The sequence below is a fragment of the Marmota monax genome, unplaced genomic scaffold, assembly GCF_021218885.2.
Source record: "Marmota monax isolate L192 unplaced genomic scaffold, Marmota_monax_Labrador192_F-V1.1 WCK01_AAM20220418_F8-fsc00006, whole genome shotgun sequence".
NCBI lineage: Eukaryota > Metazoa > Chordata > Mammalia > Rodentia > Sciuridae > Marmota > Marmota monax.
In genome coordinates, this window is record NW_026693712.1 from 24,906,998 (window position 1) to 24,934,037 (window position 27,040).

Sequence of the window (27,040 nt, forward strand, 5' to 3'; positions counted from 1 at the left end):
ATAGAATGCAGCGTAGTATTTCTACTTTTTTGTATTTGCCAAGAGTTTCTTTGTGGCATAATATATGTTCTGTTTTAGAGAAGGATCCATGTGCTGCTGAGAAGAAAGTATATTCACTTGTTGATGGATGAAATATTCTATATATCTCAGTTAAGGCTAAGTTATCGATTGTATTATTGAGTTCTATAGTTTCTTTGTTCCACTTTTGTTTGGAAGATCTGTCCAGTGGTAAAAGATGTGTGTTCAAGCACCCAGAATTATTGTGTTGTGGTCTATTTGACTCTTGACCTTGAGAAGAGTTTGTTTGATGAATGTAGATGCTCCAGTGTTTGGGGCATATGTATGTGTAATTGTTATGTTTTGTTGATGTGTGTTTCCTTGAGTACTGTGAAATGTCCTTCTTTATCCTGTGTGATTAACTTTATCTTGAAGTCTACTTTATTTGTTATGAGGATGGAAACCCTTGCTTGCTTCTTCAATGTGAGTGGTATGATTTTTCCCAACCCTTCACCTTCAGTCTGTGGATGTCTTCCTATGAGATGAGTCCCTTGGAGGCAGTATATTGTTGGGTCTTTTTAAAAATTCAATCTGCTTGTCTATGTCTTTTGATTGGTGAGTTTAGGCCATTCATATTCAGGGTTATTATTGAGACATGATTTGTATTCCCAGCCATGTTTGTTTATTTTTTTATTTTTTAAAATATTTATTTTTTAGTTTTAGGTGGACACAGTATCTTTATTTTTTTTTTTTTTATGTGGTGCTGAGTCTTGAACCCCGTGCCTCATCAACGCTAGGCAAGCACTGTACCCCTGAGCCACAACCCAGCCCCATTTTGTTCATTTTTGGTGTTTAACTTGACTTGGTTTCTCCTTTGATTAGTTTTTCCTTTGGTTTAATACCTTCCTCTGCTGATTTTCATTGTCGTTTTTCATTTCTTCCTCATGGAATATTTTGCCTAGGATGTTCTGTATCAGGCTTTCTAATTGTAAATTATTTTAACTTTTGTTTATCATGGAAGGTTTTTATTTCATCATCAAATCTAAAGCTTAATTTTCCTGGATATAAAATTCTTGGTTGGCATCCATTTTCTTTCAGAGCTTAATATATGTTTTTCCAGGATCTTCTGGCTTTCAGGGTCTGAGTTGAAAAATCTGCAGATAACCTAATTGGTTTTCCCCTATATATAGTCTGATTCCTTTTTCTTGTGGCTTTTGAAATTCTCTCCACTATGCATTTTCATTATAATGTGCCTTGGTGGATCTGTTGTAATTTTGTAGTATTAGCATCCTGTTAGCCTCTTGTATTTGGTTTTCCAATTTATTTTCATTTTGAAAATTTTCTAATATTATTTCATTGAATAGATTGTTCATTCCTTTGATTTGGAACTCTGTGCCTTCCTCTATCCCAATAATTCTTAAATTTGATCTTTTTATGCTATCCCGTATTTCTTGAATGTTCTGCTCATGATTTCTTACCAGTTTCACTGTATGGTCTACATTCATTTCAAGATTATATATTTTGTCTTCCTTATCTGAGGTCCTGTTTTCCAAATGGTCTAATGTGTTGGTGATACTTTCTATTGAGCTTTGGATTTGGTTTATTGTTTCTTTCATTTGAAGGATTTCTGGTTTTGTGTTTGTTTTTTTTTTTCCTTTTTTTTTTAGAACTTCCCTCTATTGTAGGAATCTTTTGCTTCCTGTATTTGCTTATGTTGCTGTTTATTGAAATGATCTTTTGCTGCCTGTGTTTGCTCTCATATATCCTCCTTTAATTCACAGTACATGTTAAATATGTACATCCTGAACTCCTTCTCTGTCATTTCTTCTGTGGTGCTGGCTGTGGATTCTAATAGTGTAGTATCTTGATTTATTTCTTCCCTTGTCTTTTCATGTTTTTCATGTGTCTTCCCTCCTAGCACTGGATGTGATGCGTTAATGTTTTACCCTGTAGACTTCTAGGGTTGTAATACCTGCCTTTTGAAGGGAAGGACAATATTAATAGATCCCAATGCAAATAAAATACAACCTTAAACCAAATAGTTGCTGTTAAGACATTTATAATTTGGTCACAATATACAGGAATGGCGAGTTCCATTATTATCTACAATATAAACAGTAGGTTTGCAAAAGGGTTTATAGTTTCTGATGGTGGACAGAGGACCAGGGATGAGGTGTAGGATGAGATGTTGAGGGGTAGGAGGTGAGGATATAGAGTTATTATATCTTCAGAAGTGTGAAAGAGGAATCTAAGAGGTTAGTAGCAGGAGAAGAGGGAGGAATTAATTTTAGGTAGACATGTGGGAAGACATTAGAGTACATAAAGCAAACACATAAATATTATGAAAAATAAAAAAATGTATAAATAGGAGAAAAAAGAATAAACAACTGTAATATACTATTCAGATATCACAGTCCTCAGTATCCTAATTCATGAAAAGTACTTGGTTTCACATATGTTGGGGATGTGAGGGTGGGAGAATAGAATGGGAGAAGAAGAAAAAATCTCGACAGACAAAACAAGAGATTCAGTATCTTTTCTGATTCCCTTCTCATCCAGTAGGTGGGGTTGTCTGTTGTTAGCTGGCATCTCCACCCTCAGGATGGTAAAGGTTACCAAGGTGGAAGTGTTGGTCTTGGGTGCAGGGCACCTGGAAGTGGCGTATTGCACCCTCCGATCCCTGATGGGAGACTGCACCCCAAAGATCTCCTTTGGGGTCTGTTCACGTGATGTGGGTGCCTGGTCTTATCTCCTTATCTTGCCTGTAGATCTCACCATTCTTTGTCTCTAAATTAGTTTCTAAATTGTATCTCTCTCACCCTCTCCCTTTCTACTTCTTAATCAGGGACCTTTCTCTTCAGAGGTCTTGTGGGTTGCGCTTTGGGGACTGACCACCGTCTTTGAGAGCTGTTTTGTATTGCGTAGTCACTGTGCTGGGTTATTGCTGCCAGGGAGAAGGGGTAGTTGGGAACTATGGTACTTGCCCAGCTGGTTTCCCAAACTGGGAGTTACCCCAACTAAAGTTGGCGATGAAGGTGACCCCAGATATAGGCGGCTGTTTTCAGTGATGGTGTGTTGGATCAGTTGTGGGGACCTGGGCAATGGTGTTGGGCCATGTGTTCAGAGATGAGCTCTGTGACGTACAGTGTGGGGCTGTTGGTTGTCTTTAGAGCCTGTGTGATGTCCTTAGGTGCAGGCATGTTACCGTGCGTAGGGGACTCTGGTGGTGGCTACAAGTCCCAAGATGGAGACGACTAGGGGAGCCCCACGGTGGTAGATGGGGGTCCACATGGGAGTAGCGGTCAGTTTCTGCATGTGGTTAGTGGCCTGGTCACCTGTATGGGAGCTGCGTCGGGGATTTATGCATGGGTGTGTGGCCAGGAGTCTGCGAGGGTGCTCATGCCAGTGGAGGGTGCTCATGCCTGGAAGCCCTGTGTAGGCGAGTAGTCGGGAGTCCTGCTCTGATGCTGAGGCCTGGAGCCCTGCAGCCCTGCAAGGGAAGGCAGTTGTGATTACTGTGCGTTATCAGCTGTGGGGGCAGGGGTCCTCTTTCTCTTGCAGAAAAGCAATATTCCTACTACTTGATTCCCACGTCACTGAGTGACACAGAATGCTGCCTCCCTCTGGCCCACCATGTTTCAGGATTCAAAATTTTTTATTTCTTATAAAGCAAATCTACTGGCAGCAAATTGCCTCAAAAAAAAAGTTATTTTTTGGTCTGAGAACATCTTTCTTTATCCCTTGCTTCTGAAAGATAACTTCATGCATTAGAGAATTTTAGGTTGGTGTTTTTTTTTTTTTTTTTTTATTCATAACTTCACTCTACTCTCTTGTTTGCATAGCTTCTGAGAGAAATTGGAGAGAGAACAGTTTTTATACTTTATAGGTAAGTTTTTTTTTGGAGGGGGGGTACTGGGGGTTGAATTCAGGGGCACTTGATCATTGAGCCACATCCCCAACCCTATTTTGTATTTTATTTAGAGACAGGGTCTCACTGAGTTGCTTAGTGCCTTGCTTTTCCTGAGGCTGGCTTTGAAGTCTTGATCCTCTTGCTGCCTCAACCTCTGGAGCTACTGGGATTACAGGTGTGCAGCATGGTGCCTTTTTTTTTTTTTTTTTTTAAATCAACTGGAGTATTTCAAAATTTTTACTCTGTCTTTGATTTCTGTAGTTTGAAAGTCCCGTGTGAGAGTCTCTGAGCTTATTGAGTCTGTGAATTGGTGTCTGACATTAGTTTGGGGAAATTCTTCAAATATTGCTTTTTTTTCTCTCTCTCTCTCTAAATATTTATTTATTTTTTTCAGTTTTTTAGATGAACTCAATATCTTTATTTTTATGTGGTGCTGAGAATCGAACCCAGTGCCTCACGCATGCTAGGCGAACATGCTACCACTTGAGCCATATCCCCAGCTCCTGTTTTCTCTCTTGATATTTCTTTCTTCTCTCATTATTTCCATTTCATCCACATTGTTCTCTCTCTTTCTCACTATTTCTCTCAGGGATTGAATCTAGAGGCACTCTACCACTGAGCTATATTCCCAGACCTTTTTATTTTTTATTTTGAGACAGGGTCTTACTAAGTTACCCAGGCTGGCCTCCCAACTTGCCATCCTTCTGCCTCAGCCACCTGAGTAGCTGAGATTATGGGTGTGTGCCATTGAGTCTGACTTTATATTATACCTTTTTAGTTGACCCATGGTTCTTGGACATTTTTATTTCCAGTTTTTTTCTCTTTGCATTTCAGTTTTAGAAATTTCTGTTACCATATTATAAAATTCCCAGAGTCTACTCAGCCTCCTCCAGTGTACCAAAGAGCCTATCAAAGGCATTCTTGCTTTTGGTTGTAATGTTTTTTATTTCTAACATTCTTTTGATTTCTTTTGAGAATGTCCATCTCTCTAGAATTTCCATCGTGTGTGTGTGTGTGTGTGTGTGTGTGTGTGAGAGAGATGTTGGAGATTTTACCCAGGGGTACTTAAGGTCTTTCTAAAATTGTTGAGGCTGGCCTTGAACTTGCAGTCCTCCTGTCTTTGTCTCTAATGTTGGGGATGAAAGCACATGAAAGAGAATACAAAAAGAAAATGGAGACATTTTTTTTTAGCAGCAGAGGAGCACATCTTCAGGGATAAAATGGCCATGGGCCACCACAGGGGTTTGAGTTTTATAGGGCCTTAGCAGAACCAGGCCATGGAGGAGTTACTTTTGGCAGGGCTTTTTTTAGGCAGGGCCAAGTCATGGAAGGAGTTTTGGTGACAGGGTTAATTTAGGGTGGGTCAGGAGGGGGTTGAGGAACTCTAAGGGAATTTCCCTCCCTCCCTGAGGCCTGTTGTCCATATCCTTCATTCCAGATTCTGATAGGGATATGATGACTTGGGGCAACATCATCATATCTGGCTACTTCCTGCTGGGGAGGGGCAGAGAAGGAAATCCCCTATCAGAGATCTGGAAGAGGATAAGGAGGTGGGAGGTATTTGAGGCTCCTCTGCAGTCCTGGTGGTTGTGGTGTGAGGGGCATGTAGAGGAAGGTGGAACTTGGATGTCGTCATGGGTGATTCCTTCCTTATGGGGCTCAGGAGTCATGTTGTGAGTGAAGGAGGCTTTTGCGTGTTCTTCGGAGGTGATCTGGGCTAGACAGGTCACCTTGTCAAGAAGTTGCTTCTGTATAAAGTTAACAAAGCAGTAAAAAAGGTTAGCACAAGAAAAGTGAGTATTAGCTGAATTAAAAGAGGGAGAAGGAATGGACTAATTCTTGTCTCTGCTGTTCCAATTGGTTCTTTAGTTATTTAACCCTATCCCTTACCAATCTTGATTGATTGACAAGAAACAACATTCTTCCCTGAGGAATAGGCAGAGGCCACCTTGTTTGTAATAAGGAAATCTAGGCCTTGATGATTCTGCAGGAGGACAGATGCTAGGGAGTCCAGTTGATTTTGTAAAGTCAGTACCAAATCAGTGACCTGTTGGATATCTTTAATAACTTGTGGTGACAATTTTTATAGTAGTGAAAAGAGGTTTCGAATCCTGCTGCTCCTGTGCCAACCCTGGCAGATATTTCTAACTCTTTGAGTAGGGAATAAACTGAAGGGCTCTCTTATCAGGATGGGAAAACTTTGGTTGGTGGGTAAAACCAAATTGTGGAGTAAGAAAGACTAAGGGTACAGAGGCCAGTTCAATTTTTGTTAGGCAGGGGTAAATATGAGCCTCACAAAGGAAAAAAAGATGCCTTAGAATTTGGGGGACACCAGGGCTGTGGGGCTAACCAACTCTGTCTTAATTTCTATTAAAACAACTATTGTCTTTTCTTTTTAAATGCCCAGGAATGGCTGTACTTTGCTTGTAACTGTTTTTGCTAGGCATTCATGACCAAGCTGTTCTAATCAATTGTTAAGAATCAGCTGAGTTCCTTCAGGGGGTCACTCTTGGAACTTGAGAGCAGTCACTTAGCTCTCTTAGTACCATCAGCCGGGATGGGTCAGTGTCTCCTTGCCAATGTGGTTTCCCTTAGGAACATCAGGGATGTCTCTATTCTCTAATGACCCTCTTCTTTTGCAGCATGTGCACTGGTCCACCTTCTGTTCTCCAGGTTCTCATGGATCCCCTTGATCTGGAGGTCATGTGGCCCAGAATTGCAAAGGCTTTAGAGAAATCCCCTTATTCTCTGAATAAGCTGACTCAGGGCCAGAGCCAAATATTGGCTATTTTTTTCTTGACCCTTTTACTTCCAAACTTTAATCTCTAAGCTTTTGTTTTAAACACCTCGAAAGTCAGGTTCACCAATATTAAAGTCAGTGTACTGGATTTTAACTTTAATGTCTATAACTTTACAGTCATTTACCCCTTTTATTTAATTGGGGTCAGTATTAGAACTGGAAGTTAGCTTTATATCCTGTCTATAGATGATGGCTTACTATCTCAAATTAGCTCAGGTTGTTATATTGGACAATTGTACTTCTGTAAGGCACTAACAGACAACAGTTAAAGTTTATAAGGAAAATACAAAATGAAATTAATGAGTAAAATCAAATTGAGTTTGTATAATAACTATGTATTAAGTTACAGGCTAACTTAGACTTGATGCTATCTGTAATATTGCAGTTCTTTAAAAAAAATTTTTTTTTTTTTTTTGTAATTGTAGACGGACAGAGAATGCCTTTATTTTATTTGTCTATGGTGCTAAAGATTGAACCCAGTTCCTCCACATGCTAGGCAAGCGTTCTGCCACTGAGTGACAGCCCTAGCCCAGAAGCTCTGTCTTAATCATAAACATTTAGTACCAGCTGTATAGATCGAGGTGAAAAAGCATGCGGGATTGATGAACTGCTTCTTTTCATCTTGTGATATGTTGAACCATCCCTGCTCACTTGTTTTAATTGGTGATGAAAATCTGCAAAGCTGAGCTTAATATCTCTAACTAGAGAAGTAGATGTCTCAGAAAGTGGGCTTTTATGTGAAGCTTTAATTTATTACACTGCTACTTGAGCCCATGGTACAATAGTTCGGTGACTACACTTTATGACTTGGTAATAATCAGCTCTAAAAATGATTTGTTTATATATACATTTGACCCATTAATTGTACTAGTGTGGCTCTACTATGGACTATCATTTTGTTTTTGGATTTTGGTGAGAATACCACTAATGAATTTTTTTTCATGTTTATCTAGAAAACTACATTACATGTAGTATTAACCCAGTGAAATCTTTATTTAGAAATGCCATCATTTCTTTCACTTTCAATAATTGTCCCCAAATACAAAAAAAAAAGAAATGTAATTTTTTTTAATATTAAACCTTACTTAGTTATATATTATATTTCTTGTTTATTTTGAGATCCCAATAATCTTTATGATAAAAATGTATCCTTTGAACATAACTTCAAATGAGCTTAAGTCTAGCCTACTTTGAAATTATCTTAACGTGAAGTAAGGTGAGAGGCAGAATCATAACTCTGGTGAGGTGGGGCTCTTGGCAAATCTTAGGTAAAGTGTTTTATTTCTGAAGCTTATCTTTGCCTCTTTCTCAAATGTCATTTTATAAGGTTTATATATATTGTTTCCTAAGTATATGTTAGATAACACAATGCAACATTACATTTGAAACATGAATCAAAAGCTAAAAGAGCTTTTAACCCCATTTTGTGGGAAAGTAGCATAATGTTTTTATGTTTCACAATGATAACCTTTAAACAGATCAGGCTCTCATTATCTTTTAAAAATACATTTAAATTTTTATCCCAGTGTAAAAGATAACATAAAATTTTGAGTATATCTTATTGATAACAGGTCCATTTACAGAACATTAAATGATATAAAGAAGGCCCCAGTTAAATATCCTATTTTCATTAGTCAAAAATTACCACTATGGACAGCTTTAGTTTGGAGAATATCAGCTTGATTAAATGCTCTTTTAAACCTCATACTTTAAAGACTTGTATACCTGGAAGATATGAATACATTTATTATACCAAAGTGTCAATATTAGCAACCACAATTATATTGATGTTTTACATTAACCAAGTTTAGCTTTTAAAGAAATTTCTAAACTGTAATATAGCGTAATACTTTAAAATAACAGTTGTTGTTTAACTAGAGTTGTGTAAACCCTAATTCCTTTAAAATCATGTTCTAACATAGATAACATATTCATGCAGATTAATCCCATTGATGCCTAATCTACTTATTTTTAACACTAAAAACCAAGGTATCAGACAGGTGTAGTGTACAGCATTATTCGTCTTTTCATTGTTGAAGAAAAATCCTAGAAACAGTGGATATTACATTCTAGACATTTTGTAGAAATTCACACCTCCATTAATTGTCTGACCACCTAGAAAAACTTGTGAGTTAGTAATTCTAAAGACACCTTTATTTTATCTGTTGAACTGATTTAAATTGAACTTTTAAAATTATTTATGTATTTGCAGCCAATTTTCGTTTAAATTTTAATTTATGAGCACTCATTTATTTATATGACAATTTTGATACCATGTACATGATATATGAACATAAGCACATGTAGACATATAAGCACATAAGCATATGTATGCACAATACACAGGTGTGCATACATACACAAACACTAAACAAAGACCTGGTAGCTTTTGGTAGGTAGATTTCCGCTGCAATATTACAGATGTTTATTAAAGCCTCTATTAGATTAAGAGCTAACCCTTGAAAAATTTGGCCTCTGAACAAAAACAGTGTAAAAACCTATATAATTAGATAAAAAAAGATTGGTCGGAAAAATATATTCATTTAGGCATGCAGTATCAAATGTGAATTTACCATAAAACCATGAGCTCAAAAATATAGAATTTAAAAAACAAGTGTCCTAGGAAAAAAAATAACACGGCTGTAATTAGTAAAGGAGCATGCAGAACATCTTTATCAAATCAGAGATTACTTTTGGCTCAGATTAGAGTGAGTTCAGATATTCAAAGAATAAGAGAGAGCTCTGAAATACTTAGGTAAAGATTCTGAAGGTATAGAAAACAGTGGCTTGGATTTAAGAGGGGCACATTTTCCCCCGCCCTCTGGTCCTAATCCTGTAAGCTGGGCAGGCCTCTGCAATTTACATTTCAGTGCAATCCTTGGTGAGGTCTGGCAGAAGCCAAAGGAATTTGTAGTTTGAGCTACAACTAGGGCATTTTAACCATTTTTATTCCCCTGGTAGTCAGGCCAGGTCTTTTTTTTTTGTTTGTTTTGTTTTTAGTTTTTTCTGGTACTGGGGATTTACACTCACTCAACCACTAAGCCACATCCCTAGCCCTTTTATTATGTATTTTGAGACAGAGTCTCACTGAGTTGCTTAGTGCCTCATTGTTGTTGAGGCTGGTTTTGAACTCAGCAATCCTCCTGCTTCAGCCTCCCAAGCCACTGAGATTATAGATGTGTATCATTGGGCCTGGCTTCATGCCAGATTTGAATGGGGTCTTTTAGTCAGATTTTAACAGGGGGATGATGTTTAGCAATGTTGGGTTGAGAGGTGTCTCTGGGATTGACTGTCAATCCCAGAGAGTAAGGAATAATTAGAAGGCTTAAGGAGTGCAGTGATCAGGTCTGGGCTGGAATGTTGAAAAAATAAGATGATGGAGACTTTTAATTTGGAGGCTCCCATAATAGGGGTATTTGCTTTGGTATAGAGGCAGAGGAGTTTGGGCTCCCTCATTCCATTAATTTAGTGTACAGGGCTTGGGAAGCTGATTGTACCAAGGGGAGGGTGGATGTCTTTCCTTAGGGACAGTCCTTCTAACAGTGTCTCCCTTGGCTGTAGTTAGGACAGAGCTTGGCGGGCGGGGTGAGGGGGAGCCTTGGGTTAGGGCAGGTTTTGCCCTGTGTCTTGTCTGCCCACATTGGAAATAGACCCCAGGAGGTGTATTAGAGGGTCTGGTCGGGTCATGAGCATCTCAGGGCTTTTTTAGGATTATGGATGGCTGAGGCCAGAGGTGATATTGAGCTTTGAGGTACTTTTCTTTCTCCTTCTATGTCTCTTCTTCCTGATTGTTAAAGACTTGGAAAGAAACATCTAAAAGTTGCTGTTGAGGAGTTTCGGGCCTGTTTTTTAACTAAATTTTTTATGGATATCAGGTGCAGATCCTTCGACAAATTGGATATGGACAAAGAGAGTACCTGCAGGAGTATTGAGGTATAGGATGGTGTATTTGCTAATAGCCTCAGTAGTAGGATTTTCAGAAAAATGAGCCTAATCTCTCCTCTGTTTGGTACATATTTGTCATAGAAAAGGGAACATGAACTTGGTCCATCCTTTCAGCTCCTGCCACCTCCTGAAGAGAGAACATGTGTTTCATTGGAAGAGTTTTAGATTGGGTAAAGGGAGGTGATGGCAAGGGGGGGAGGGGGAGCAGGGATTTGGTGTTTGGAGAGGTAGGATAAGGGAGCAGAGGGAAGGTGTTCCCCTGCTATTTTGAGGGCAGTAAATAAAGAAGAGAGTTGTGAGTCAGTGAGGAAATTGTCCAAATCTTGGAGAATTTTTGGGTCAAAGGTCCAAATTTGAGATTTTTAATGAGACAACCTAGAGGGGAATCCTGTGGATGGATATTCCTACCTTTGAATTAGGCTTTCTGATTTATGTTGCAGCCAGATATGGTACTCAACCTAATAAGGTGTTTGCTTTTGAGGTCAGATTAATGAGATATCCTAGGGGGTTATTCCCATGGGATGGACTGTTTAACCCCCATGTTGGAGAGGTTTGACTGGTGGTAATAGAGATCAAGGTATTCCTTGATGTCTCTCTTTCTTCACCCAAAGAGTTCCACTGGAGAAAGAGAGGGTGTCCCCTTCTACAATCAATGGTGGAGGATTCTCAGGGTCTAGATGAACCAAAAGGCGAAGTTCTCAGGCAGGATGGAGGAACCCCCAGGGTTCAGACGGTCCAACAGGCTAGGGTCTTTGTTAGGGCAATTCTGCGAGAGACTTGAAGAGTGTCTTACATCTCTGAAGAATGAGATGGCTCATGTTGCATGCAGGAAAAAAATGGCAAAAATTTGCCACTGTTCCAGACATCTCATGGAAGGGGAGGAGGAACAGTCAGTCTGGGGATTCAGCCTTACCTGCATGGCTGAGGGCTTCTCCAACCTCAGAGAATCATAGGAATGCTTGGTGATAAACACACACTTCCCCGGTCTCATTAGCCATTTAAATGACTGTTAGAAAAAAGGTAAAGGAGGTGGAGAAAGGGAAGTTCATTGGAATGGGGAGGGGTAAAAAGGATCCAAATAAACCTCCCGTTTCCAGGTTTTGGCACCATTATGAAAACAAAAAATAACCGAAACGTGTTGGCTGTACTTCTGTTCTTTTTTCTTTTTCTTTTTTTTTAAATTTTATTTTAGTATTTATTTTTTAGTTGTAGCTGAAAACAATACCTTTATTTTATTTATTTATGTGGTGCTGAGGCCTCACAGGTGCTAGGCAAGCGTTCTACCACTGAGCCACAATCCCAGCCCGTACTTCTGTTCTTGCATGTTGTCTACTTTTTCCATCAAAGTTCTTAGCATATTAATTGTAATTTTTAAAGATTCTTGCTCTAATGATTCCAATATTCCTGTCATGTCTGGCACTGGTTTTGATGCTTTTTCAGTCTCTTTAAACTATTTTTTTTTGCCTTTTAGTGTGCCTTATAATTTTTCCTTGAAAAGTAGATGTGATATACTGGGAAATGGAGCTTCTATAAATGGGCCTATAATAAAGTGATGGTAAGAAGTGGAGATATGGAGAAGTGTTGTATAGTCTTATTATTAGGTTTTAATCTTTTAGTGAGTCTGTATCCCTGGACTGTTAACTTTCCTGGTATTTTGAATTTTTTCAACTTAGTTGTGGGATAGGATGGTTAGAGGAATCGGAGTTGAGTATTTTCTATTCTCAAGGAACGTGAGGCTGTGACAAAATTCCAGTACATTAGGCTCTGGTAAAATACCCATCTGAGGGCAAATCTTGTTAGGAACAGAATGTTCTGGTATATTTCAAAACAGTTACTTTTCCCCTCCCATTGCCAGAATCATGAAGTGATTTTTCTCTGATGTTCTCTGTGAGGTCTTTTTTAAACCTTCTGTAGTCAAAAAACTCATCAGTGTATGGGGGCCCTCCAATTTCTGGGTCCCCTAGGACTTTTTTTTTTTAAACTCTCTGAGGCATCTGCACTGAACCTTGGGTAATGTTTTCAGTTACAGTTTCAGATTTTCCTATTCTAGTTCCTGGTTTCTACTGTTTCTACTAGTAGGTTTCTGTGTTTTGGTTAGTTGTGATTCTGTGTCTGCCTTTCTCTATCATTCTGGGGACAACGTTTTACTGTGTTATCATTTCTCTGATGAGTTTTCAGTTTGTTTTTTTATTTTTTTAGGACATAATAACAATTTAAGAGTTTCACACAGCCAGACTAGTGAGCAGAAATCAATTTCTTTTAAACAGGCATTGCAATTACTAGATCATGATCTTTGTGTTTTTCACTTTCAATTTTATGCTTTTTATTGGTGGATCTGTGGAAAGTTCAAGATGTTTCCCAAATATCTCTAACTTGAACAGACTAGAATAGGCCTTTCTCTAGGGCACTTTTTTTTTTTTTAAACTCACAGGCTACCAACATTTTGGTGGTTCAACTGGATCCCAGGGCTCTTATCAAGCTTTCTCCCTTTGGCAAGATCAGTGCTCTTATTCTAGCATTCTTCTTGAATGAAGAATTTTGTATTTAGTAGAGTCATATGCTAATTCTGCTAATTACGTTGAATTCAGGGTATGCAAACATTAATACTCTTATTAGGGTTTGGTCGATGCCCTCTGCATTGTTTGTTTCTGCTTTTGTTTAAAGTTGTAGTGAACACAATACCTTTATTTATTTTATTTTTATATGGTGCTAAGGATCGAACCCAGTGCCTCACACATGTGAGGCAAGCGCTCTATCACTGAGCTACAAATACAACCCCTGCCCAACCCCAGTATTTTTCTGTGGGTCTTGTATAGATGAGATTTGAAGAATATCAGCAAAATTGGGAAATACACTGGGTATAATGATTGACTTTACATTGTCTGGATAGTCTGGAACTTAAAGTATTTATTTATGGATGAGGTTATGGTAATTAGTACAGATGGGACTTGCCTATTTTGTCTGGTGATGTTGTCTAAAATAGAACATTAAAGTTTCTGCAGTGAGATAAAATGACATTTAAACTCAATAGTAATGAGTCATAATAGCTTGTCTCCTGAGTTATTCTTCAATTACTAGCAAGAACTCATGTGCTGATAATGTCTGCAGTGGTCAATCCTTTTCTTTGTATGGTTACTCACATGACCCTTACCTCTATGAAAAGTCATTTCCTAGCTGGGCGCAGTGGTGCACACCAGCTCAGGAGGCTGAGATAGGAGGATTACGAGTTCAAAGCCAACCTCAGCAACGGCAAGGCACTAAGCAACTCAGTGAGACCCTGTCTCTAAATAAAATACAAAATAGGGCTGGGAATGTGGCTCAGTGGTTGAGTGCCCCTGAGTTCAATCCCTGGTACCAAAAAAAAAAAAAAAAAAAAAAGTCATTTCTTAGTGGATAAAGCCACCAAAACCATTTTTCAAGTGTCTGTATACCATGAAATTATCTTAATTATCTCATTCTCATTCTCGCTCTGTTGTAATGGGATGTATATTCTTAACCTGAGGTTCTATCAACTTGTGCAAAACGTGATGCCTAAATTTCCACCCAAAACCTTAATCACTCCTTATGTAAAAAAGTTCTGTTGTTTTCTTTCTTAGTGTTTCTTGCTGGTACACTAAATGTTTGTCAAGGGTTCTGCCCTTTACTACGCAGGATCTAATTGAATTGAGAAATATGACAGAGAAATAGTAATAGATGAAAATATACCAACTTTATTACTCAGAAACTTTTAAGGTGAAGAATGTTGCTTAGCACTAGAGCTAAATGGGCTTGTTAAATTTGACTCTGGAGTTTGGCCAACTGACTTAGTAATTGTCTAGGCCAGACCACCACAATGGCCCCAATTAGAAAAGTAAAGATGATATTCCCTATGGGAAGTATGTTCCTAAGAGGAAAGAATTACAGTGATGAGCATAATGTCTCTTCTTTATTAAATACAAACTAATCAGTAGAGAGACTAGGAATTAGACTAATTGAACTTCCTCTAGGAGCAGAAAATATTTTCTCCTAGTAGGTTTGCCTGCAATTTTATAATTAACATACTTTGGCTAGGTAGGTGATTTATTGCAATGGAAGACAAAAATTTGGCTCTCTTATATATCCTTCTATTATCCTCTCATCCTTCCAACATAATTCAACTATAGTTTTTGTTAAATTAAGTATTCTTGGGCTGGGGATGTGGCTCAAGCGGTAGTGCGCTCACCTGGCATGCGTGCCGCCCAGGTTCGATCCTCAGCACCACATACAAACAAAGATGTTGTGTTCGCCAAGAACTAAAAAAAAAATAAATAAATAAATATTAAAAATTCTCTCTCTCACTAAAAAAAAAAAAAAAGTATTCTATATTCACATTTTACAATTGTGTATCTACCTTTTTTTTTTCCTGTAGTATTTTGTTTTCCTTGGAATTAATAAACCTTCCCCCCGCAACTTTAGTTAATTTTTATATTCTTGATGGAGCTTAAAGTTTTCTCTGCTTGTTGATACTTAATCAAATTTACTTATTTAAAGCAGATTTGTCTGAGATAGCAGGTTTTTAGTCTTGGCTTCTTATATGTAGGTGCTGTTGCATTAGTGTTCATCTTAGCATCTTAGCATCCTTAAGGTTTTTTTCATCTAGTTATTGGATTAGAACTCCTATTATCCAAATGTCATGTCACCTTTTACTGTGATCTCATGTTTTGTTAAAAGCATAGACATTGCATCATGACAAAAAGTATACGGGAGATGAATCTTTTGAGAACTTATGTCAGTAAATATCTCTAATTCAGCCTTCAGGCTTAATTCATGGTCTGAATCATGAGTACAGAATTCTATATTATAAAGAATTTTCCTTCAAGATTTGGTGGCATTGCTTTTTTGCTTACTTTTAGTGTTGTTGGGAAGTTTGATGTATTTTTTTTTTTTTTTAGCCAAATTCTTTCTGTGAAGTCTGTTTTTCTCTGAAAGGCTCTAGAATCTAGAATTATAAAATCTTAGGATTTAAGTTGTTATTTCTTTATCTGTGCTAGAGATGTGGAGGAACTTTCAATCTGGATGTTCATATTCTTTCATTCTGGAAATTTTAATTTAGAATTATTTCTTTAAATTCCTCCATTTTTACTATTATGAATATACACACAGTCCCTGCATTTTCAGCAATGTATTTCTGTTCTCAGCTATATATGCACACCGTAGTTAAAAACCTTATTTTACTCCCTGCAGAGAACTCTAGTATTTTTTCATTGTAGAATGATGGTGGTGATCTGATGGTTTATTACTTAATCATACTTTTAAGAATCCTGGTATTTTAAATTTCCATTCTCACTCTCACTGCCAGAAATATGTGAACCTGTTGAAAATTCCATGATACTTGGGTTGTAGCTCAGTGGTAAAGTACTTGCCTGGCACATATGAGGCACTGGGTTCGATCCCCAACACTATATGTAAATAAATAAAATAAAGATATTGTGTCCATGTGCAACTTAAAAAAAAAAGTTCCATAGTGTATTTGATTTTCTGCTTTTCCTAGTACAGGCTTTGGATTCAGCTTTCTCTGGTTTGCGTCATACACCATTATACATTTGTTCTATAAATATGTGTGCTTCTTTTAATGAATTAAATAAGAGCCAAGATAGCTTATCTAATAATGAACATGATAAATAATAATGAAGAAAAATGATTTTTCTTGGTATCTGCAATAGCAGTGTTATATGAAATTATCTTTAATTTCTGTAGTTTACAAATTCACAAGTGCAGCTAAATTACTGTCTTTTAAAAAATTTTATTTTTTATTTTTGTGGTACTAGGGATTGAACGCAGGGATACTTTACCATTGAGCTCCCCACTCGGATTCTCTCTTTATTTTGAGGCTGGCCTTCAATTTGTGATCTTACTGCCTCAGCCTCCTGAATTACTGGAGTTATAGGCATGTGCCACTGTGCCCATCTGTTTGATGTTTTGCTTATATTAGGTGAAGGAAAAGATAAAGTCAGTGGATAGTATGAAATAGAATATGTATTGTCCACTTTTTTGGAAAACCGAATTCTATCCATGGGCCCAGTTTAGAACTCCTCAATTAACTAGGAAATAGTGGTATATAAGTCCACAATCATGGTTTCCCGTATTTGTCCCTTTAAAAAAAAATTAGTTGTAGATGGACACAATACCTTTATTTTATTTATTTATGTGGTGTTGAGAACCCAGTGCCTCACATATGCGTGACGAGAGCTCTACCACTGAGTCACAACCCCAGCTCATATTTGTCCCTTTTAAAGAGGCTTCTTGGGCTGGGGTTCTAGGTCAGTGTTTGAGCACTTACTTGGCATACAAGTTTCATCTCCATCACTGGGGAAGAAAAAAATTAAAGAGGCTTCTTTATATGCACAACCCTGATCAACATTTTCATACATTCAACAAATATTAAGTATTGAGTTAGTGTAAAACATTGGAAACTAGAGATATATTATTTAACCCAAGCCATCCTGCTTCATGGAGTTTACATATCTAAAGGAATATATAACTGGATAGAGTATAGCCTAATGTAGATAACATCATTTGTATGTCTTACAACCCTTAGAAAAATAACTTGCATATCCTTCTAATATCATTACTTGAAATAGAACTTTAAAGCTTTTTTTACTTAGAAAAATGTGAGTTTAAAAAATTAGAGAAGATTCATAGGCAGAAAGGGAAAAAATCCCCAGTCACTAATAAAAAATAACCTTGGTTAATACATTGTATACATTTTGGTTTCTTTTCTTATGTATATGTGCATGAGCATGTAAATATACATTTGAAATGTTTGTAGCATGCATTAGGCCCTCCCTGGGCTCTATCCCTGGCACTGCAAAACAAAAACAAAACATTTCTTTGTAAAATTGGATTATGTTCTAAAAACTCATATATAAAATCAATCAAAAGCTTATTCCAGTTTTTTTTTTTTTTTTTAAGAGAGAGAGAATTTTTATTTATTTTTTTTTTAGTTTTCGGCAGATACAACATCTTTGTATGTGGTGCTGAGAGTCGAACCCCGGGCCGCACGCATGCCAGGCGACTGTGCTACTGCTTGAGCCACATCCCCAGCCCTTACTCCAGTTTTAATTGCTGTTTAATATTCAACTTTACAGAAACATCATAATTTTATACCTTTATGTTGCTCCCTACTAATAAGACTCAGGAGAAATAAAGATGTGAATTTCAACTGTTAAGGAATCTAGGTACCTTGTTTGACATGTAGTGTGAAGTAGTTGAAGTAGGGAACGAGGTTAAAAGGTAAAAACTTTTACAATTTTTTTTACACCTGTTGAAAGTTATCAATTGGTTGCATTCTTGTTTTAAAAGTAATTTATAAATAACCCTTTAATTATAGTGTGATTATATTCAAATATTATATGAAAGTCCCACTAGAAATATGTTATCCTCATTATTTTATGAGCATTTACCCAAATTTCTTTGTTTACAGCTGGGGTCAAAATGCAGAGAACTCAAAGATATTCATTTTGGCCAGTGTTACAAGATCTCAGATGAAGGCATGATCGTCATAGCTAAGGGCTGTCTGAAACTACAAAGAATATACATGCAGGAAAACAAATTAGTAAGTACCTGTTTTCAATTTTGTTTCTAACATTTGAATTCTTTAAACTTCATTTATAATTTTATATATGTATTTTCTTTTGGTAATTGAGAGGCAAATAATTAAAAGTAAAATCCTCTCAAACTGATAATTTTTATAAATTGGTCATTTAACTTATTAGATACTTAACATGATGTGTCTTTTCTAAATTCTGAGAGTGAACTAACTCAGGTAAATTGGAATATATAAAATTTATCGGCCAGATATGCCTGTGGTTGTGGTTCCTTTTGATTCCCCTAGGAATCATAATAACTCTAGAGAGTTGAGATTTTTTTTAATCCCTAGAAAAGTGTACATTTGTGAAATAGAACTTTTTACTTACTATGGTGAAAATGGGATTCAGTAAATTGATAATTGCATAAATTTTATATTTTAAGAACATACACATATAGTCAGACACATTTAATGTATTTATTTAAAGTCATTCAATTTTATTTTATTGAGACATAATTCATTTATTCCAAGATTTACCGTTTTACAATATATAATTCATTGTTTTTTTTTTATTTACAAAATTGTGTAGTCATCACTAACTAATTGTAGAACATTTTCATTATCTTTAAAAGAACACTGTGCCTATTAGTACCTTCCTCTAGAGCAGGCAACTGCTAATCTACTTTGTTTTTATAAATTTGCCTAGACATTTCATATAAATAGAATCACACAATATGTGGTCTTCTGTATCTGGCTTATTTTACGTGGATATTTTCAACATTTACTCATGCAACCTGTATCATAGCTTCTTTCTTTTTTTTATGTCCAAATAACATTCCAAACCATTTAATTTTAATTTAGTAGGTATATTGTACAAATTAACCGAAAAAAATTGTCACCTGGGAGGTACTTAGGACTTCTCAACATTGAAAAATAGTCTAATGAAAAAAGAAAAGAAAAAAATAGTCTAATGGAAAATGTTTGCAGGTTAAACTGAAATAGCAAATCTATAAAATCTTTAAAAAAATTGCATCTCAAAAATATAGAGGTCTTTTTCTTGTCCCTTTGAGTCAGTTTATAAAACTGATATTTAATAAATAGATCTCATGTATAAACTTAAATTTGAAAGGTTTCTTGAAGCATTAGCACTTCAGTGGGATAATACTATTATTAAAGATTTTAGGAAACTTGAAACATTTATAAACTGAAAATAAATGCTTTTTTTCTTCTATATAGAATATTTTTTTCCCCTGGCAATATGTAGTAAAAATAGTTCACAGCTGGGTATGGTGGCGCACACCTGTAATCCCAGTGGCTTGGGAGGCTGAGGCAGGAGGATTATGAGTTCAAAGCCAGCCTTAGCAAAAGCAAGATGCTAAGCAACTTGGTGAGACCCTGTCTTTAAATAAAATACAAAATAGGGCTGGGGATGTGGCTCAGTGGCAGAGTTCAGTCCCGGGTACAAAAAAAAAAAAAGGTAAAAAAATTCATGCTCCTCCTTACATTTAATATAAATGTAATCATTTGAGGCTGTATGACTCGTAAGGAGAATTAAGTCTTATGGGTCAGAGACTGAATTTTGAACTTTTGATTATTTATCCACCTGTATCATGACCCTGGGAGAACTTTAAGGTCTTTAAACCTTATTTGTAACTGGTGCTGTGATATTTGTCTTTTGATGAGTTGTAGTTTTGAGAATTAAATGACATCTCCAAATTCCTTTGTATAAACTCTGAACCATGTGATATTAAACATATAGTAGTTTTTATAATACCATAACTAAAATTACTAAACTGTTCATTTCTACTTTATACTCAAGAGAAATTAAAGAATAGTAATCCCAACTTAAGTAATAGGATATTTATTGATTTTGACTAATATTTGTTTTTTTGTTGTTTAAACACAGAGTAATATCTTTATTGGTGTTGTAAGAAACCTTTTTTAAAAGTATAACTTTAATTATTTATTTCTTTTATGTGGTACTGAGGATCAAACTTGGTGTCCCACATGTGCTAGGCAAGCGCTGTACTCCTGAGTGACAACCCAAGCCCTGAAAGAAACTTTTAGCCAATGGTTCTTAACGAAAGCAGCTGTTTATGTGTATGGTTAAAGGTTCTACTTTATTTTCACATTTATTTTCCCCTGATATTATGGTGCATTAAAAAGATGATGTATGGTTAAATCCTAAAGAAATCATTTCTATATTTAGTTTTATTCATTAAACATTTTTATTGGAAATTTGAAGTAATTTTGAAAAATCCTAAGGAAAGGTAAATTCAATAAAAATTTTTCCCATTTTAGATTCTTAGGGAAGTTTAGAATAAATTAAATTCTATTAATAACTAGTTATTGATAACTAAACCCTTATAGGAGCTTTACTCTTTATTTTTAAAATTTATGAAATAAAGAGAAATATTTGGGCTGTGGTTGTGGCTCAGTGGTACAGTTCTCGCCTAACACGCGTGACGCACTGGGTTCGATCCTCAGCACCACATAAAAATAAATAAAATAAAGGTATTGTGTCCAAATACAACTAAAAACATATTTAAAAAAAAGAAATATTTAAATTACTTGCAAAGCTACAATTTAAAGTAGTTTGGCAGTTTTCATTTTGATACGTATTATTTATCATTTAAGAATATTTTATACTAGCAAGTAATTGAGGTACTTACAAAAAACACTGTGTCTGAAAGGATATCATTAGAACCTGACCTGTGCTTTAACAAGTATTCATAATTAGCCAAATTGTTTTGCTAATTCTCTTAGTAAATTGAATTTAAAAAAGTCTAAAAAGTCTAAAAGTCTAAAAAGTCTAAAGTTTGCTGTATTGAATTAACAAGTTGTTTGGTTTTTACATATCTTGGCAGTTTTTGACTGAGTCCACATCTTTTCATATTATATCTTGGCCTTTAGATGGCAGTATTGTCTTTGTGTATTTCAGTGACACAGCTTTTGTTTCCTTCTGTAACTATGAAGATATAATGCTTATATAGTTTATGCTTATATGGTTTATGCTTCATTTTAAATTTTTGTCCTTTAGGTGTTCTTAATGGGAAAATTTCCTTTTCAAGTCATTTGAAATATTATGTCTAGAAGGCTACAGAATGAATTTGCCATTTTTTATGAAGTAGCAAGATATTTGAATATTCTTACTTGTGGCCCTGATTAAATACGGTGAACTTTAGAATATGGGAATGATTCCTGTGTTCAGCAGAGGGAGAAGTTTTATCACATGGAAAGTGAAGATGATTTGAAATTTTAAGATGCAAATGAATTGTGGTGAAGCACAGATTTGAGAACTTACATGTAGAATCCTCTCGTTTTTTAGTGCTACAAATGCCTTGCACCCACGTGTATATTTTGTGTTTGCTCTAAACTCATGTAGAGTCTAGAAACAGATTTAAGGAATTCAACTATTGGAAAGAGTCTAGCATGTTGCATGCATGTGTCTCCTTTCTAATGATAGCTTTTATATCATTTCTGTGTAGTACTTGTGACAAAGCTATTTTTAAGTCAGATTAGATGCGGCATTGTCTTAGTGCATTTTCTGCTACTGTAACAGAATACCTGATACTGGGTAGTTCATAAAGAACAGATTTATTTGTCTTATAGTTCAGAGACTAGGAAATTCAAGAGCATAGTATTGTCTGGTGAGTTGTGTCTGTCATCCCGTGACAGAAGGCTGGAGAGCAAGGGAAAGAGGGAGGAAGAGAGGTAAATAGGGAATTTTGGGAAGAAAGAAAGAAAAAGAAGCATGTAAAAGCAAGTGAGAGGGGGCGTCAAATGACTTTTATAACAAATCTACTCTGATAACAAACCCACTTTCAGGATAATGACATTAGTTCATTAATGAGGGCAAAGGACTTATTACCTCTTGTTAAAAGCCACCTCCCAATAATGTTGCATTGATGATTAAATTTTTAACACCTGAACTTTGGGGGACACATTCAAATCATAATAGTTGTATTGTTATTGATGATCTAGAAACCTTTGAATATATGTTCTTTCTGCTTCTTTGTTCTCCCTGTATCAGATTCTGCTTCTGTATTTTTTTAGACAGAAGTTCTTTGGCTGGCTTTTTATTTGGTTGTAAAATTATAAGGTCAGATAGATTATCTCTCATTTGCTATACAACTTGATGTTTTAAAGTACTGGGATTTTATGATTTATTTTAAAAATAACTTCTGTGGTCACTCTGAGGCAGGATATTTGATATAGATCTGTGTTATTATGTATTTTGTCTATTTTTTTACACCTACTCTGAAGAGTTAGGCTGTGAACTAATACAGTTTTCTCAATTATCAGGAAAATGGTAATGTATTATGAATAGATTTTAGAAAGTTTTAGGAAAATGATAAAGATATCCTGTTTAAAACTTGACTGCTGAAAGTTAATTTGGTCTTATATTTTTCAATCTTCTGATTGATATTTGACTAGTGTTATAATTTTATGATACTTAGAGATCTTAGGTGCTGCTGTAATGATGTTGTTTTTGGAGGCTTACATGGATGAGGTAGTAGAATCTAAATTTACCCCTCCAGGATTTCTTCCTCTAGCTTGGAAACATTTTAAGAGGAGATAGAGGTAAATGACATTTTTGAATCCCTGTGAACCAATTGAAACCTGAATCCTGCTATTTTTAACCAATTGACTTGATTGAGCTATCCTAATTTTTGCTTTCATTTCCTTCTTTTCAGAAAGGATGTAATACTACTTCAAACATTTTCTTTTGAGGTTCAGACTGAGATTAAGAAGTATAATATCAAATGTTTAACACCACTGATAGTATAATTCATTTTGCTGTTGCTGATTTGAGACTATTGTGGTAATTAGGTAGACAGATGTCCATGTTGGTTATCAACTAGGTTAATATATAAGATAAACATTTAAATGGCATTTTATGAAACTTACATTTCCAGACTCTTCAACACAGAGATAATATATTCAGTGTTTTTATAAATTAGGGTTAATATATTCAGGAGATTGGTTTTCCTCACTCCCAGTTCTCCTCGTATACTCCTGTATTTTGTTTCTCAAGCCCTCCTTGTGAGTGATTTTATGTGTAATACCTGACATAAATATTTCACATTTGTAAGAAATTCTGTTTCTAATAAATATTGACTTCAGCCTTTAAAATCTACTATGGTAAATACTTGCCTTTAATGTTTTTTTTTTTTTTTTCTTTTCCCTCTTAATAATGGAACATTTACTTAAATCCAGAATAGTAGTTTCCAGTGAACAGTTATATTTAATTGTACTATTCTAAAGAACTAACTGAAAGGTAGTGAACTTCATCTTATTATTATATACCACTGTGTTAGTCTCTTTGGACTGCTCTATCGAAATATTATAGACTAGGTAATTTATAAACAACAGAAATTAAATTTTTTACAGTTTTGGAGGCTGGGATGTCCAAGATCACTGTGCTGGCAGATTTGAAGTTTGATGAGAGCCCACTTATCCATTCATAGGTGCTTTTTTTCTGTGTTGTCACATGGTGGAAGGGCCCACTTTTTTGTAAATTCATGAATCCTATTAATTAAGGCTCAACCCTTATGATCTAGTCACCTCAGAGAGGCTCCCCACTTCTAATTCTATTATCTTGAGGTTTAGAATTTCAAAATGTGAATTTGGGGTAGGGGACAGAAACATTAAGACATAACAACTACATTTCAGGATTTTGCTCTCATTTGTTGATATTTTAAAATACTTCATAGTAGTTACCTTCTTTTGGGTTTCAAGTACTAGTACTATGCTACTTTATATGATTACTCTTCACAACCACTATATAATGTATTGTTTTTGTCCCATATAAAGAAATTGAGGCCCAAAGAGGTTAATAGCAAACAAGTGCCAAAGTCAAGATTCTAACTCAAATCTATTAAGATTCCCAAATCTTTTTTTTCTAACTATTTTGATTGCATGTATACTTCATAGATGGTACTAATCCACATAGGTTTGAACCAAGCAACAATTTCCAATAGATATTATTTGCCTCTAACACACTTAGGGATAGGTACTCTTAGACATCAAAGGTTGAAGTTAATATTAGCAAAAGTAGAAAATTGTTTTTGCTAGGAGGATAATATATTTCAGGGGAAGCTTCAACTCTAAGTAGACACATTAATAATCTTTCTAAGAACTTGGTTAAATTATCAAAGAGGGAAGCTGTCTTCAGGATAGTGTTTTTAATGTTGATCTTAATCCTGTACAATTATGAACATAATTCACTTTTATTGTAGAATTGCATTCTTTTTATGTTTTGCTATTCTGCAAACATAGTATTTTATATTGTGACATTTAGATGTAAATTTCATTTCAATTTTGTCTAGCAGATTTTTTTGTTGTTGTTTTTGGTACCAGGGATTGAACCCAGGGGTGCTTCATCACTGAACCATGTTCCCAGGCCCTTTTATTTTTTTTATTTTGAGACAAGGTCTCACTAAGTTGCTCAGGGCCTAACTAATTTGCTGAGGTTGGCTTTGAATGTGATCCTCCTGCTTCAGCCTTCTGAGCCACTGGGTTTACAAACATGTACCACTGAGCCAGGCTGTTCAACAGTTTAATAAAAATTTTAATGAGTTCATGATCTCTCTGTTCCTTAACACTTGTTATGTTCATTCAGCTCAGTTAACATTTGAACACCTACTGTGTACCAGGCATGGTGAGAGACCTACAGAAAAATTGTACTGAAAGAACAAATCCTGGCTAGTGATAAGTGATATGGGAACAATAATTGAAACAACAACAACAACAACAACAACAAAACAAAGTTATATTTGAATGATGGGAAGGAATCAGAAAATTCTATAAATAGTAGGTGAAATTTAAACAGGATCTTGAATGATGTATGATGATATAATGATTATGTAAGCAAATCTTTTCTTAAGGGAAAGACAGTTTGAATTGTGGGAAACAACATCAACAAAGATAGGCATTAGGAAAATATGTGACATATTTAATAAATGGTAGATATTACAGTGACATTGGGTTTACATGTGGGATTAGTGTTTATATTGTGGTCTGGAAAGAAACACTGGGGCCAAGTGTTAAGTTTCTTGACTTATATGCTAAGAAATTTTGAAGTCTCTAGGTAATAATGATTATAGCATAGGATTTCAGCAAATGTGAAATGTGATCAGATTTTGTGTCTTGTATTTTTAAAAAGTATTGATAAATTAAAAATATACAATACTAAAAGTAGTAAATCCATATGCCCTTCACTCAGAAATTATTAACATTTTGTTAAATTTGCTGCTACGTATTAAAGTATTAAATTAATAAAACAAACTTTTAGTTGTCTTTCTTTGTTGTCATCTCATTGTTCCTTCCAAAGGTGACTGTAATGATGATCTAAAATTCTTTAAAAAATATTTTAACATACATATGAATAACCAGGAACAATATGTGGTATTGTTTTATTTGTGGTCACACATAGTTTATATCTGGTGTCATATGGGTAAGTGTTTGCTCTTGCAAAGTATGTATCAATCTATACATTGTGCTTTTAATTTTGTTTTTGAGATCTAGCTACAATGAATATATAATTTATTCTCTTTTTCCACATTTTTAATTGGTACCTTATGGTTGTGGGTAATGATGGGATTTATTGTTACATATTCATACATGCACATAATATAACAATATAATTTGGCCAATTCTGTTGTTCTATAATAGGTATGTATCTTCTGTTAATCTGTTTCTTAGTGAAGGAGACTTATATTGCATCTGTTGTTTTACTCTCCTAGGCAGTGTTGCAATAAAATCCTGTGTATGTTTTCTGTGTTTATGTCCAAGCATTTCTCTAGGTATATATGTACAAATGCTAAGATGTGTACATTTTCAAATTTTTACTAAATCATGCTAAATTGCTCTTTCTTAACAATTGAAATTATGTTGGAGAGGTGTTTCTTAATGATGGATTGTCCACTTAGGACAGGAAGTATCTAGTTATCTTTATTTATATCCATCCCCCCGGTAATGACATAAAATAAGTAGATATTAAATAAATGTTTTTTAGTGACATGAGTTACTATTGAATTGCACATGATTTAAAAATAGATTTCTTCAAATATTTTGGGAACACACTTTAAAAAGATGTGTTTGATGGGGCTAGGGTTGTAGCTCAGTGGTAGAGTGCTTGCCTAACATGTGTGAGGCCCTGGGTTCGATCCTCAGCACCACATAAAAATAAATAAATAAATAAAAGGCATTGTGTCCAACTACACCTAAAAAATGAATATTAAAAAAAATATTTGTTTGAGTATATGCGTAAAGGTTTAAAATAGTTTAAAGGTGGAGAGTCAAGAGTTTTTTGATTTTCCAAGAAAGTAAATTTTCTTTGATTTGTTACCATATTAATGATACCATTTTTTGATTATCAATTTTATTTAGCCAAAGTTATTAGTTACAAAAGGAATATTTTGAGTGATAGTTGTCTTTATTATGTGATTCTGATCTACTAGGATACAATTTCTATTTTGGTCAGAATTATGTTGATTTGTATATTATTACTGTTAATAAAATTGGTTTTATTTTGTTAAAATAGTATTTGAAAGATTCAGTTTAATTAAAAATACCACTTATTTTATACACAGAATAAATTCGGTCTAAGAATAAACATTTTTACTCATTTTAAGTTTTTGTTTGATGTTACCCTGTAATTCTCTTTTTAATATCTTTCATTTAAGCCTAACTTTATCAGTTAATTTGACATGGATATAAATGAATGTATTCTATCATTTAAATGACATAGAATACAATAAAGAATGAATATGTGCATATATGTGTGTATGTGTGTAGTTTTCTTCTGTGTGCCACTGTTGTATGGAGGGCAGGCTGT

The 27,040-nt window shown here is 35.2% G+C and overlaps 1 protein-coding gene across 2 annotated transcripts in view; it reads left to right on the top strand.

Annotated features, from left to right (window-relative positions):
* Fbxl17 (F-box and leucine rich repeat protein 17) overlaps positions 1 to 27,040 on the top strand; it is a 532,270-nt gene that overhangs the window by 28,852 nt on the left and 476,378 nt on the right. For both annotated transcript variants that reach the window (XM_046459970.2, XM_046459969.2), the window contains exon 4: positions 18,094 to 18,225. In XM_046459970.2, coding sequence (XP_046315926.1) covers positions 18,094 to 18,225 — 132 coding nt within the window. The remainder of the gene's footprint in view (positions 1 to 18,093; positions 18,226 to 27,040) is intronic.